At 34.9% G+C, this 13616-nt stretch overlaps 1 protein-coding gene across 1 annotated transcript in view; it reads left to right on the top strand.

The window, feature by feature from the left end:
* The window catches only part of frem2a (FRAS1 related extracellular matrix 2a), a 64895-nt gene that overhangs the window by 15429 nt on the left and 35850 nt on the right, over nucleotides 1-13616 (top strand). The window contains exons 3-4 of the mRNA XM_046862055.1: nucleotides 724-870; nucleotides 11640-11870. Of these exons, the coding sequence (XP_046718011.1) occupies nucleotides 724-870; nucleotides 11640-11870 (378 nt within the window). The remainder of the gene's footprint in view (nucleotides 1-723; nucleotides 871-11639; nucleotides 11871-13616) is intronic.

Below are 13616 nucleotides of genomic sequence, written 5' to 3'. Positions count from 1 at the left end.
GCATCAGAAATGTTTAGTGCTGTCGACATTTTTTGCTTACAAATATATGGTGTGTGTGTGTGTGTGTGTGTGTGTGTGTGTGTGTGTGTGTGTGTGTGTGTGCACTAAAAAGCATTGGGACACCTGACTTTTCCAGCCATATGGTTCCTCCCCGAACATTTACCAAAAAGTTGCAGGCACACATTGTATATTATGTCTTTTTTTGTATATTATGTCTAATAAAATTAAAGCACCTTCAATATGAATTGCACCCCTGGCAATTGCACCCCTGATTTTACTTATGGACTTAAGGCTGAACCAGCACACATCACAATCAAACTTACACTTCAAAATCTAGTGGAACATCTCAGAAGTGTGGCGGTTCTTAAACCAGCAAAATGGGTCAGTGGTAAACATGACCCTGCCCCTACTTTTTTGAGACATGTTGGAGTCATCAAATTTAAAATTACCTTATATTATCCTCAAAACCATATTTTTCCTCAGTTTAAACATTTGATATTTGATAGAAAGAAAGAAATTTAATGTAATAAAACCTGTGAATTATATTATCATTAAGTTATGATGCACGTTGGCTAATGCTAACTAACTACATTGCAAATGTGAACGTTCAAAAACACGTGAATGTTTGAATCTTGATTTTTTTGGAGACCACATTTACACTAAGCATTTGAATACATAAGTAAAAGTGTATATTTCAGATGAAATCTTTTTGTCCCTGCTCAGGTCGGAATAAACTGAAGGAGCAGCACTTCCGCCTGGATTGGTCCTGGATCTCTTTACAAAAACAACACTACGTGGTGGACGAGCAGGCCGGGGTACTGGAGGTTGTGCTTAGACGTAGAGGATACCTGGGGGAAACGTCTTTTGTAGGTGAGTCTGTAGTAAATATGTAGTCCCCTCTGAACATTTTAGAATGACAAGGTCAATTCTATTTTTATTTTTTGCTTTGCTTTACAATGAAGACATTTTGTTTCACATTACATTACACATTACATTTATATAGTGCTTTTCTGCAGCACTCAAAGCGCTTTACATATGAAAGGGGGATTCTCCTCAACCACCACCAATGTGCAGCATCCACCTGGATGATGCGACGGCAGCCATATTGCGCCAGAACGCCCACCACACACCAGCATATTAGTGGAGAGGAGATAGAGTGATATAGCCAATTAATATGAGGGGATGATTAGTAGGCCAGCGGGCAAGTTTTTTTTTTTTTTGGCCAGGATGCCGGGGCACACCCCTACTCGTTTTTCGAAAGACATCCTGGGATTTTTTATGACCACAGACAGTCAGGACCTCGGTTTAACGTCTCATCCGAAGGATGGTGCTTTTTTTGGGACAGTATAGTGTCCCTGTCACTATACTGGGGTGTTAGGACCCACACAGACCACAGGGTGAGCACCCCCTGCTGGTCTCACTAACACCTCTACCAGCAGCAACCTGGTTTTTCATAGGTGGTCTCCCATCCAAGTACTGGCCAGGCTCAGCCCTGCTTAGCTTCAATGGGCAAGTTGTCTTGGGCTACAGGGTGGTATGGCTGCTGGCTGTTTTAAGATCAAATGTTAAAGATGAAATGATAGGTAAAAATTTCAGCTTTCGTTTCCTGTTATTTAGATCTAGAACACGGCACTTTATTTTTGAAAATGATAAAAAAAATATATTGGAACATGTGACTGATGGGTGCTCAAATGAGCACTCATACTGATTACTTAAACACACTGGTGGACAGTAACGAAGTAAATATAATTAATTTTGTACATAAGTAGCTTTTTTTTGCATATCTCTACTTTACTTCCATTTGGGGACACTATTACTTCAACTTCACTACATTTCAGAGTCAAAGGTCTATTTTTATTTAGCTACATTATGCAAAATCAGTTGTTGCTTTTTATTTGAGTGGATAAAATCACAGCAAGCCACCAATCAAAGTAGAGAGCGCGCTCTGATTTGAACTTGTTTTGATTGTCGCTTGATGGTATCTACTTAGCACAAACATACAGTTCAGCATCAGTTCAACAGCAAACAGAACATTTTGAGAGTAATAAACGATAGAAGAAACTCCTGACTCTAACTCGCAACAACACCCGTTGCCTTATTTGTGTGATTTTTTTAAAGTAGTTGAAAAGAAGATTTTGGGCTCGTGAATTTTAATAGATGTGTACTGAGAGTAACGTTAAAGTCCTTTTACAAAAACTTAGTTGATTAAGCAAGATTATTGTGACAAAAATGATAATAGGAACATTATAGCCATAATAAATCATAATACATAGATACTGAAGTACATTTGAATGCAAATACCTTTGTACTTTTACTCAAGTGAAAGTTTAAAGGGAGCACTTTTACTTTACTGGAGTAATATTTTGGAGTAATATTTTACAGAGTATATATCAAAATCAAATCAAATTTTATTTGTCACATACATACAGGGTACGACATGCAGTGAAATGCTTTTTAAGACGGTCCGGCATGAGGGAATAGGATGGGGAGAAAAATAAAACAAGGAAAAAGAAGGCAGATAAATAAAGTATAAAACTATATAAAATATATAAAAATATATAAAAAAGTGAATATACAAAATATGCTTGTGGCAGTAAACAGTAAATCGGTAAACAATTTAAGGTGGTTTATGTAATTGTCCTTAAAGTGTCTGTGTGCGGTATGGTGTGGTATAAAATGTAAAGTTCACTGTGCTGTGCGAGTCCAGAGTTTAAAGTGTTGTAGTGCGAAAAGAAAAATATGTGCAGAGAAAAAGTGTTGGAGAGAGTGGGCCAGTTTTTAGATCCTGGTTTTTTCTTGGTGTATATATATATATATATATATATATATATATATATATATATATATATATATATATATATATATATATATACTGTATATATTTGAATGTCTTTGTTATTAAAAAACTATTTGAAGACCTGGGACCGTCTTTGGGAAAGAGGAAAGGCCATTTTTAAGATAACAATAGAGGCAATATTACTCTGAGTCATTGCCTATTCATTTTGCATAGCCATTAAAGAATGTGGAATGCCATAAAAAAAGTCACTAGTGTACTAACAACCAGACATCAAACAGTCTGTTTAAAAGTGATGATAGAATATCGATTGAGTTTTGGAGAAAACACAAAAAACTAAAGTCACAAAAAGTTCTGAAGTAAAGATGTACCCCTATCAAACTGATGGAAATGCTAATGTGTGAAGGAAAAGAGGATCTGCTCATGATTCAAAAACAAAAACAACTGAGTCTGACAAAAGCTCATTTGTCAGACTCAGTGGAGGTAGTGGCATGGCTTGCGCTTAAAAGGTTACTTCTGGAACATACTCTTTATTGATCATTAATGATCATATGACTCACGATGGTAGTAACAGAATGCCGAAATATTCTGTCAACCAATTCACAGGGAATAAAATCAAATCAAATTGAGAGGAGCTCCATCATGCAGCAAGACAGTCAAAGCACACTGCCAGCTTAAAAAAGGACTTCATCATGGACAAGTCAATCACCAGACCTTAGGTGAAAAGACAAAGAAATGGTTTACAATGTTTAATACATCTGTAAACTTTTATTGTCTGTTGTCTTAATATAAATTTTTTGATTTTTAGACTTAAATGTTTTCAGACCATTGGAACACGAAAAGGCTGACCTTGCCTTTCCTGTACATTTAAATGGGACTGTATTTGTTACTCTGATATTTTTTTTGCAACTCAAGCCATACAAACGTACAGTGGTACGCTAAAAAAAAAAAAATAAATAAATAATAAAAAATATATATATATATATTTATATATATATATATATATATATATATATATATATATATATATATATTTATTAATTTATATATATTTTTTTTCTGCGTACGTTTTTAGCGTACGTAGTGTACGTTTTTCCACAATCCCAAATGAAAGGCCGATACAAATGCTGCAATCACTAAACCCCGGCAAAACATAATATGGATTTTAGTCATTAGCATAGAATAATCTTTGGCATTAAAATGAGACTGAGTTCATGGTGTGTGCTGTTATTGCTCTGCCTTATCATCCAATGTATGAGATTTTTTTTCATAAATTTTTTTTCTGAGGCTGAGATGAAAGCTTGTTGTTTTTACACTCCCGTATGTGTGTGTGTGTGTGTGTGTGTGTGTGTGTGTGTGTGTGTGTGTGTGTGTGTGTGTGGCTGTTTTATTTTACTGGTCAGGGATCAGTATCAGTTTTACCACAGAGAGAGAGGGAAGCGAAAAAGTAAACAAAAAAGACAACGAATAAACAGAAACATTGGAGAAAAGAAAAATGTGCTCAAACTAATAGGGGTTTAAAAGAATGAAATTATGTTTCTCTCTTTGGGAGCTGGAGTCTAATTTAGTCCACTGCCTGCTGGCTTAATTGATAAGCTCATATTTAAATAAACAGCTCAGTCAGGCATTCAGCATACACAGCCATCACTTTATGGCAATCAAAAATTTATGCAGTGCTGTAGCAGAAAGTGTTTCATATCGACTTTTGTTACAATTGTTGTCAAAAAATATGTGGACACTTGGACACAGCCATATGGCTGTTCTTCCCCCAACTCAGTGGCAGTTTTAGCTTGAACTGCGCCCTGGGCGAAAGTGACGCTATGACCCAATGCCCCAATGCATGCCTGCCACTACAAAATCACTTCAAAATTTGACTATTTCTTTGTTTGAGAGCTCACCTTAAATGCATTTAATGAACAAATAAATACACATGTCATTGTGCAAATTCTCAGAACCAAAGAACCATACAACTCCTCGGCTAATACTAGACATAAAATACATACCCATAATACCCATAATATAGATGTATTTTAAAAATAGTCTTTAAAGCTGCACTGGTGATTCCCCTCACTGAACTGAGCTCAGGACCTAATCAGTACAATCACAGAAAACTCCAGGTTATTCATTATTTTTTTTTTTGTTTGTTTTGGTTTTGTTTTGTTTTTTCCGTGTGGATGCGCAGTGCTGCAAAGTTAGAAACAAAGAATTCTCTAGAATGTCTTTGCAAATGCTAGGATTTTTTTTTAATTCAATAAATTTAAAAAGCCCAAACCTGTTTTAAAATGTTTAACAAAGTAACGTTTATAAGACGTTTTGCCAAGCAATGACTTCCTCCAAAAAATACGTTTTAGCATTAGCATTAGCCATGACCATTGGTAAGCAATTTATGCTGCATATGAATCTGGGAAGTATTATAAGGTCATAATGAATAAAAAATAGAGCACCTATACGACAGTTACCAATATTTCCATTATTACAGGTAGCAAAATCAGTCTATGATCAGAAGAACTTCAATAGGCTGCATAAAGACCTGACCTATGAAAACCTTTAAGGTTAATCGAAAAGCTAACTGCACCCTAGGCATTCGCACCCATCACTTATTGCAGCTGATCACAAAACTTAACAGATTTGTGACACACACTTCATAATCTAGTGTAAAACCTTCCCTAAAGAGCAGAGAATATAAAAACGCAAAAGAGTTTTAAATCTTGAATGTGTCTTGAACAAGGGTTTAGTTAAGCACTTTTGCATAAGCAAGAGTGTGGCTATCCTGTATATTGGTCATTAGCCATGTGCCACTGGTAATTAAATTCATATTTTTTGCGAATATATTGCTTTTATACAGTTTTATAAACAATAAATATCACATAAGTAGACAAAATGGCCAAATGTTCTGTTTATTTTTTAATAAATAGATCACAAAGAATCAAAATCAGAAATAGCTTTATTACCAAGTATGTTTAAACACACAAGGAATTTGACTTGGTGTCAAGAGCTTTCAGTGCAGGAAAAAATACAGACAAAATGTAACAAAATAGTAAAACAGACAATTTAATAATGCACTATATACAGAAGTCAAAATATTGTTTAATGAATGTTCAGATGTTATTTACAAGTGTGCAGGTTACAAATAAACCATTGGATTGTACAAATGTGTCAGTTATGATGGAAAATGTGTAGTTATGAATATTTCTATTGTTCATGCTGAGTATAGCCGGCGGAAAAATCTAAAAAAAAATGTTTTTTTTTTTTTTTTTTTTATCTCTATCTGATGAGCTTTAAATTTTGGACAAAAAAAGATCATTTTGAAAAATATTAGCTTTTCTGCTGAAAATGTCATTAACACTGATGTAGATATTGTTTTTAAATAGGAAATTACATTTTATGCAGCAAGCACAAATGACTGTTGTGATATACACCGCAAACGTCCTAGTGTGATTATAAGAAATGTAGCCTCTTTAAATGCTGCAAATGCTGAATGTTGACAAATTAGTGTAGTGGACCAAAACTAACTCTTGTGTAAACAATGCACATTTATGTGTGATGGTCAGGTGTGCACAAAAGCTTTCCAATAAAGTGTAACTATAACAGCATTGTTTTATTGCAAACCCAGGAGGGTGTAAGCATTTACAATTATAATTATGCCTTGTCTATGGCACGATTGTTGGTAATGGAACAGAACCTGAATTTGTAATAATTCTAATAATGATAGATTCTGACTGTCAACTGAATTTCAGGCCGAAAAAAATTCAAGGGAAAAAAAATCAACCTCTCAAGAATTCAGGTCCATTAAAAGCCCTCAAGAATACAGTCCATTAAATATTCAGGTTGAGAGATTTTGAGAAAACATTCAGGGCACTTAAAACAAACACACAAGACAGACTCTAATCGATCTTAATCCTTGCCAATCACAACACACCTCTGAGCTCAGAGACAGGAACTTTTTTTAAGTAGTGGGGTGTTCCCAAAATTAAATAACATACACTAGGTTTTTGTGATAAGAAAAAAAAAAAAAAAAGTTTGCATTATTTGTTTAATAAGCTTTCATTATAAGAGATATGCAACTGCTTGATTTCTACTAAACTTATTTTCCATCATTAAATTCATTCCTAGCTAAAGGGCCACTTGAGAAGCTCTTTACAGCTGTTCTGTTTTCCCCAATACACACAGCTTCTACTGCTCTCCTGCGACCTTCCTCTTCTCTACCTCTTCACTTTTCTCCGCACACAGCGCTCTTAGCACACAAAAAACCCTCCCGCTGTTAAAAAAAAAGAATTGAAAGTGAAGCTATTCTTTCGCTTTTTTTCTCTCTTCATTATTTACTTTTTTTCCCCCTATCTATATATCTCAAGGCTTTCCTCTTTGAAGATTCTTTCCATCATGTTTCATGTATTTTCTATTGTTGAGGGAGCACAGAGGACATAGTAGAGGTTGAATGTGGAATGATTCTCATACTGCCTGGAGACTAAATTTATATCTATGCAGAATTCCTATCATGGTGCTTATTTATCAAACCAAACAGAAAATGATTCCCAGTACATGCTTATTTATTTATTTATTTAAAAAATTATCTATTTGTAATTGGATTATAATTCAAAGGTCAGAACGAAGTGTTTCTAGACCCGCTGTTTTAGTCTCAGTTAATCCAGCCTCAGTTAATAATAATTCATGCTCATTGTGGATCAGACTGTTTTCCTTAAAAACATAACTTGCATGGAACATTACATCCAGGTAAAATCATTGTTTTTTTGTTTTTTTTGTCTTTTTTTTTATATTAGCAACTGCTTAATTTAACTTAACCTTTTCTAAATGTTTTATATATTCAAGTTTAATGTAAAGTGACATTTATTAGAATTTTAACATCACACTGACAAATTCCACGAGGAAGATTACTGTTCTACAGGCCTGAATGAAAACTGTATCTTGAAGAAATGTAATTCTATCCAGCTGTTTAGGAGGCTAAGACAGAAGGGACCCTGCCAGCCAATTTGCTTGAAGTGATTCTGATCAAACACTTTATGGCAGATTCACCACAGATTGGCCCAGTGGGAGGGGCGTTCTATACTTGCTCATCATTCCTTGGCAAGTTGCAGTTACAATATTGTACTTATTTATATCTTGGCATTACACATTTTCCAGCACATCTTATTGCATCTAGAATGGCTAATGTTCTAGAATGGCATCATGTCAGGGATAATGGTTATGGTTCTACTCTTGTGACTGGAAACAAGGAACTACTGTATCACTCACACCTCAAGAACTGCTGATAGTTCTTAATTACATTAGCTGTATGTTTGGGTCGTTCTCCTGCTGAAGAATAAATCTGGGCCCAGTCAGATGCCTCTCTGAGGGTATTGCATGATGGATAATCTTCCTGTATTTCTCAGCATTAATCCTGACCAAATCTCTAACTCTATTTGCAAAAGTATAGCCCCAAATTTACAAGGAGCCTTTATCATGCTGTACTGTTGACTGCAGACACTTGTTATTGTACCATTCTCCCTTCAGCAAAAAAACCTGCCTCCCTCTACTTCCAAATATTTCAAATTTTGACTCATCAATCCAGAGCCCTTGCTGTCATTTTTCTGCACCCCACTTCCGTTGTTTTCATGCATAGTTGAATCGCGTTGCCTTGTTTTCAGTTCTGAGGTGTAGCTTTTTGGCCGCAATTCTTCCATGAACGCCACTTCTTGCAAGACTTCTCCAGACAGTAAATGGATGGGCTTGGGTTCCACTGGTTCTTTGCTGACAGGACTGCTGGACATCTTCTGATGTCAGATTGAAGTAAGCATGATGTGTCTTTAATCTGCTGCATTAAGTTTCCATGTCCAATCATTGTGCCTACGGTCGTCAACATTGCCGTGTCTTTCAGCTTCTTCAAAATAGCTTGAACAGCACATCTTGAAACCCTAGTCTTCCTTCAAATATTTGCCTGGGAGAGAACTTGCTGTTTTAGTATAACTTTTGTCTTTTTGCTGTGATTAGTCTTGCCATGGTGTATGGCCTGTGACATTAAACTCTCTTCAACAACCACATATAAGTAGAATAGTTGGCTGTATTTTACCCCATTTAAGCCTCTCACATATGTTTCTGTTTCAGTTAATGACTGTGTTTTAACCTATATATGAAATTGATGATCACTAGCCCCTGCTTGGTATAATTGGTTCATCATACACCTGAATAAAAATCTTCCTGATTAAAAAAAATCTAATTCTTCAACATCCCTGATATTGTACCAAGTGTGCAAGTGTAAGAATTATTAGCCAAAGAGGATTTGATTTAGATGTTTTCCTTTTTTCTAGATTCTTCTTTTTTCTTCTTTGCTCACTTTGCAACTTGTAAATAGCTAAACGAAATAACCTATATATTACTAATATATAACTAATATATATTCCTATAATAATGCTTAATCAAACCAAACCAAAAAAAGATTCCAGGCTTATTTATTTATTTATTTGATTAATAATCTTTTTTGTAATAGGATTATAATGAGAATGAAGGCACATTGAGAATGAAGCATTTGTAGACCAGCTCTTTTAGTCTCAGAACATTACATCCAGTTAAAACCTTTGTTTTTTTTTTGTTTTCTTTCATATTAGCCCCCATTTAAGCAGGTCTAAATACATATATTCAAGTTTAATGTAAAGTGACATTTATTATAATTTTAACATCACACTGACAAATTCCACGAGGAAGATTACTGTTCTACAGACCTGAATGAGACCTGTATCTTATAGCATCTTGTAAATTGCAACAAAAAAAGACTATATATAACTAGTACTAGTATGTATATGTGTATGTTTTTTTTGCAAATAATTTGGTTAGTTGGCAACAAGTCACTAACATGATTGGGTAAACAAGAGGCAGGGTCTCTAAGAAGTAAAAATGGGCAGCGGTATATAGGTATATACAAATCTTAGAGTAACATACTGTACTGTGTGTGTACATGGAGGCAAAGTCTTTTTCAGGAAAGGCCTGGCATATTTCAGCAAGACGATGCTAAACCGCATATTGAATCTACAACAATTGAATAATGGAAGAGAAGTGTTGAACTTCAGAACTTCATTCACATTTGGTGCATCATGAAACAAAAATTCTGATCCCAGGACTGTTAACTGCAGCTAGAATTCTGTATTAGAAACAAATGGGACAACATTCCTCTCCCAAAACATTAGCTGGTCTCCTCAGTTCTCAGAATTTTAGACTGTTGTTAAAGGAAGAGGACATGCTACACAGTGGTAAACATGGCGCTGTCCTCACTTTTTCGAGTAGTGTTGGACCATTAAATTATAAATTACCTTATCTTACCTAAAAATAAAAAAGTTTTTTAGAATTGGGGATTTATACAGTACATATTTAAATGTAACATTATGTTCATTTTTTTAAGTAGCTTTGTGACAATGTCCATTGTTAAAAGATCTATACAAATAAAATTAAATTAAACTGAACTGAATTTATATTTAACCTTTTAATATGATGTACTGTTTTCCTAAGTCGTTACATTGTAACGTTGCACTGTATTTATTGCATCAGATGCGTAATATGGACAGAAATTCAAGACACATCAATACATCATTACAACAGAGGCACAGAGAAAGCATGTCAAAATATAAAAATAAGACCATTGTACCTTTTTAAAGTAAGTTTAAAGTTGGCCTATCTTTTTACAACAAAAATAATGTTTTTGCATTTGTATATTAAGAACCAAAACACTGACCTAACATTTAACAATTTGTTGTTTAATTCTTCAAATAACATGGTTGTCATCTTTAAATTTGTAATCAAAATTGTCCTTGTTGCAATAAAACTGGCTTATCACAAATAAATCTGAAATATGTTGGTAAAATTAGTCAGAGGTATTTATCTAAGCTTCAGCAGATGGAGTTTTAAGGTGTTTATATAGGACATTTTATGATATGCCACTGTAATAATTCTCTTATTAATTTACAAGAGAGGATTAGCCAGGGGAAAGGTAGGTAGATTGTGTCACCAAATGTTGCCAAGATGTACAAACTCCAAAGATGGATTAGGAGTGTGTCTGTTAAGCCAAATTTCATAGAGGACTTGTAAATTGACAGTTATTATATTTCATTGTGACAGTTATTACATTTCTTTGTGGAACAATTCTGCATTATCCTGACTGAAATGCAGTGAAAATGATTACTTGGCAGAAAGTATATAAAAGTGTTTGTCATTTAGTTTAGTCATTTAAAGGAGTTGAATGCAGTATGAAAAAACAATATGAAAAATGTATATTTCATTTGACATTTTTGGTAATGATTGTGTGATGGACAGGATTAGAAACGAGTTCATTAGAGGGACAGCACATGTAGGACGTTTTGGAGACAAGGTGAGGGAGGCACGATTGAGATGGTTTGGACATGGGCAGAGGAGGGACATGTGGTAAATCGGTAGAAGAATGCTGGGAATGGAGCCACCAGGAAGGAGGAGGTTTATGGATGTGGTGAGGGAAGACATGCAGGTAGTTAGTTTTAAAGACGCAGATGTAGAGGACAGGGGGTATGGAGACGGATGATCTGCTGAGGTGACCCCTAATGGGAGCAGCCAAAAGAAGAAGAAGAAGATTGTGTTTCAAAGCGACACAGATTCCTTTTCTTATTTCAACATCAGATTTAAAAAAATTTTAAGACTCTTGAAAAGCAGTGTGAATGCGTGTTAATTACATGCTTTTTAATTTGAGATTCTTAGGCTATTGGATCTGCTAATGGGGAAAAAATTATCCTTTCCCTTAATAAATTATTCATCTCTTAATAGCTTAATAAAGTCAAAAATAATATGGCAAATATTTCCTCACTTTCTCAATTTCCATTATTTCTTTTTGAAGCAATTGGTACACTGGACGGCAGTGCTGAGAAGGACAAAGACTTCCGGGGGAAATTTCAGAAACAGGTGCAGTTTAACCCAGGCCAGAGCACAGCAACATGGAGGATCAAAATTCTTCCTGATGAGAGGTATGAGCAGTCTGAGACCTTCAACATCATTCTGTCCGAGCCAGTTATGGGGGCACTGGAGTCTCCAGCAGTGGCCACAGTGGAGATCATGGATCCAGAAGATGGTAAGAAAGACACAAAATTTAACAACAGCTTAAGGCTGTGAATTTTTAAGGTTCTATTTAGCAAATCTTTGATCGCACCATGAAATTTTGCTACTCAATCATTTTTTGATTACCTTGATTTGTTTTATTAACGAGAACAGCTTATGTATAAACTGCCCGGCATATGAAAAATTAATTTGCAAACATCAGATAGAATTTTATTATTCATTACAATATCCTTCATAATAGTTTTTTGTAATTCATATAAATTGGCAATGATTATAAAATATTTTGCAAAAACATTCAACATATTCCTAAGATGCTTAGTTATATACACGTTACATATCAGTGCACTAATATTGCACATATATATGGGTGATAAATTCAAGGATATGAAGTTTTACTAAGGTTTTTGGGCCTTAACAAGCCACCAGAACTGTTTAAATGTCCCTGGGGAAAGATTCACGGGAAAGTCACAGAAACTGTAGTAAAGGTATGAACACCATTCTTCAAGTGTTTGGATGATGGTGGTGAAGAGGCCTGTCTAAAATGTCAGTCCAGAATCTCTCATAGTTTTTCTAGTGGTTAAGATGTAGAAACTGTGAAGACCATACCATATTATTTCAATTTTCATACTCATCAATCCGATGCCTCATGTCGTGTGGATGGGGAGATTGTCATCCTAGTAGACAGCACTCCTAGGACTTAGGTTTAAGGTGATCAATCAGAAAAATTTTGGATTCTGATAATATGTTTTATGTCTAAGGGAAAGCAAAATGCTCACAACAGCAAAATTCTCTCACATGACAAGTCCAACAGTTTTTCCTTCAGGTTTTTGCCTTTTATACTGATTCTAGTAATAAACACTATAATAATTCGGTGCAAACACCTTATATCACTCAGGAAAAATAATAGGTCTGAGATAAATTCCCTTTGATTAAACAATTTTACTTTTTTCAACACAACCGTTTCACTGCATTTTTACCAAAATGCCAGTACAAACTTCATAACAGTAGGGTCTGAGTTACTGCACATATAACTGGGAAATTATTTCTTGTGGCACAGCATGGATCCCAGCCGCCTCTCCATTGTACAAACATAAATACAATAAGCCTCATACTGATGTTTTTTTTTCAAGTAGTTCATAATTATCTAAGCACTTTATCATCCCTGCTGGCTGTTACAAACATTCATTTTTCTCCCTGCTTTTAAGTAGACTAATCTTCAAGATTCTATTAGCCACACAGCATTAAGGCAATACAGAACATCTAGTCTGTTCTGGTAATTTGCACTTTAGAGTGAATATGGCACGTGTAGGCATTAAGAGTTTTTTCTAGAACAAGGATTTTAGAAGAGTTCTCTTGGAAAAGCATATGGGGCGATGAGTACAAACACTATATATGCTGTATAGATGTATGTACAAACCACTGCTTTCTGATTAGGCATCAGCTTCTAATGAAAATCGTTGTAGAGAAAAAACACAGCCCCTTGTAATTCGAATGGCTTTTCTTTGTCTAGAATTAGCCTCTAGATATGTTGACTTTAGCTTCATTGTTTGCTCCACTGCCTTGGGATTTTTGCATTCTTACTTTCATATGTATAAGATTGGTAGGCTATGAATAACCAAAGCCTTATTTATATTTCACAGTGTGTATGTGTGTGTGTTTTCTTTTATTGGTTTTGTGGAGTTTTTTGATAATTATAATTCAAGTCTATCACACGGAATGCAGCTCGTGGCACTGTTAGAGTGAACTTATTTCTCCATGT

The sequence above is a fragment of the Silurus meridionalis genome, chromosome 11 (genome assembly GCF_014805685.1).
Source record: "Silurus meridionalis isolate SWU-2019-XX chromosome 11, ASM1480568v1, whole genome shotgun sequence".
Lineage (NCBI taxonomy): Eukaryota > Metazoa > Chordata > Actinopteri > Siluriformes > Siluridae > Silurus > Silurus meridionalis.
Note: the sequence above shows the minus strand (reverse complement) of the source record. Positions and strands in the feature narration are given on the sequence as shown.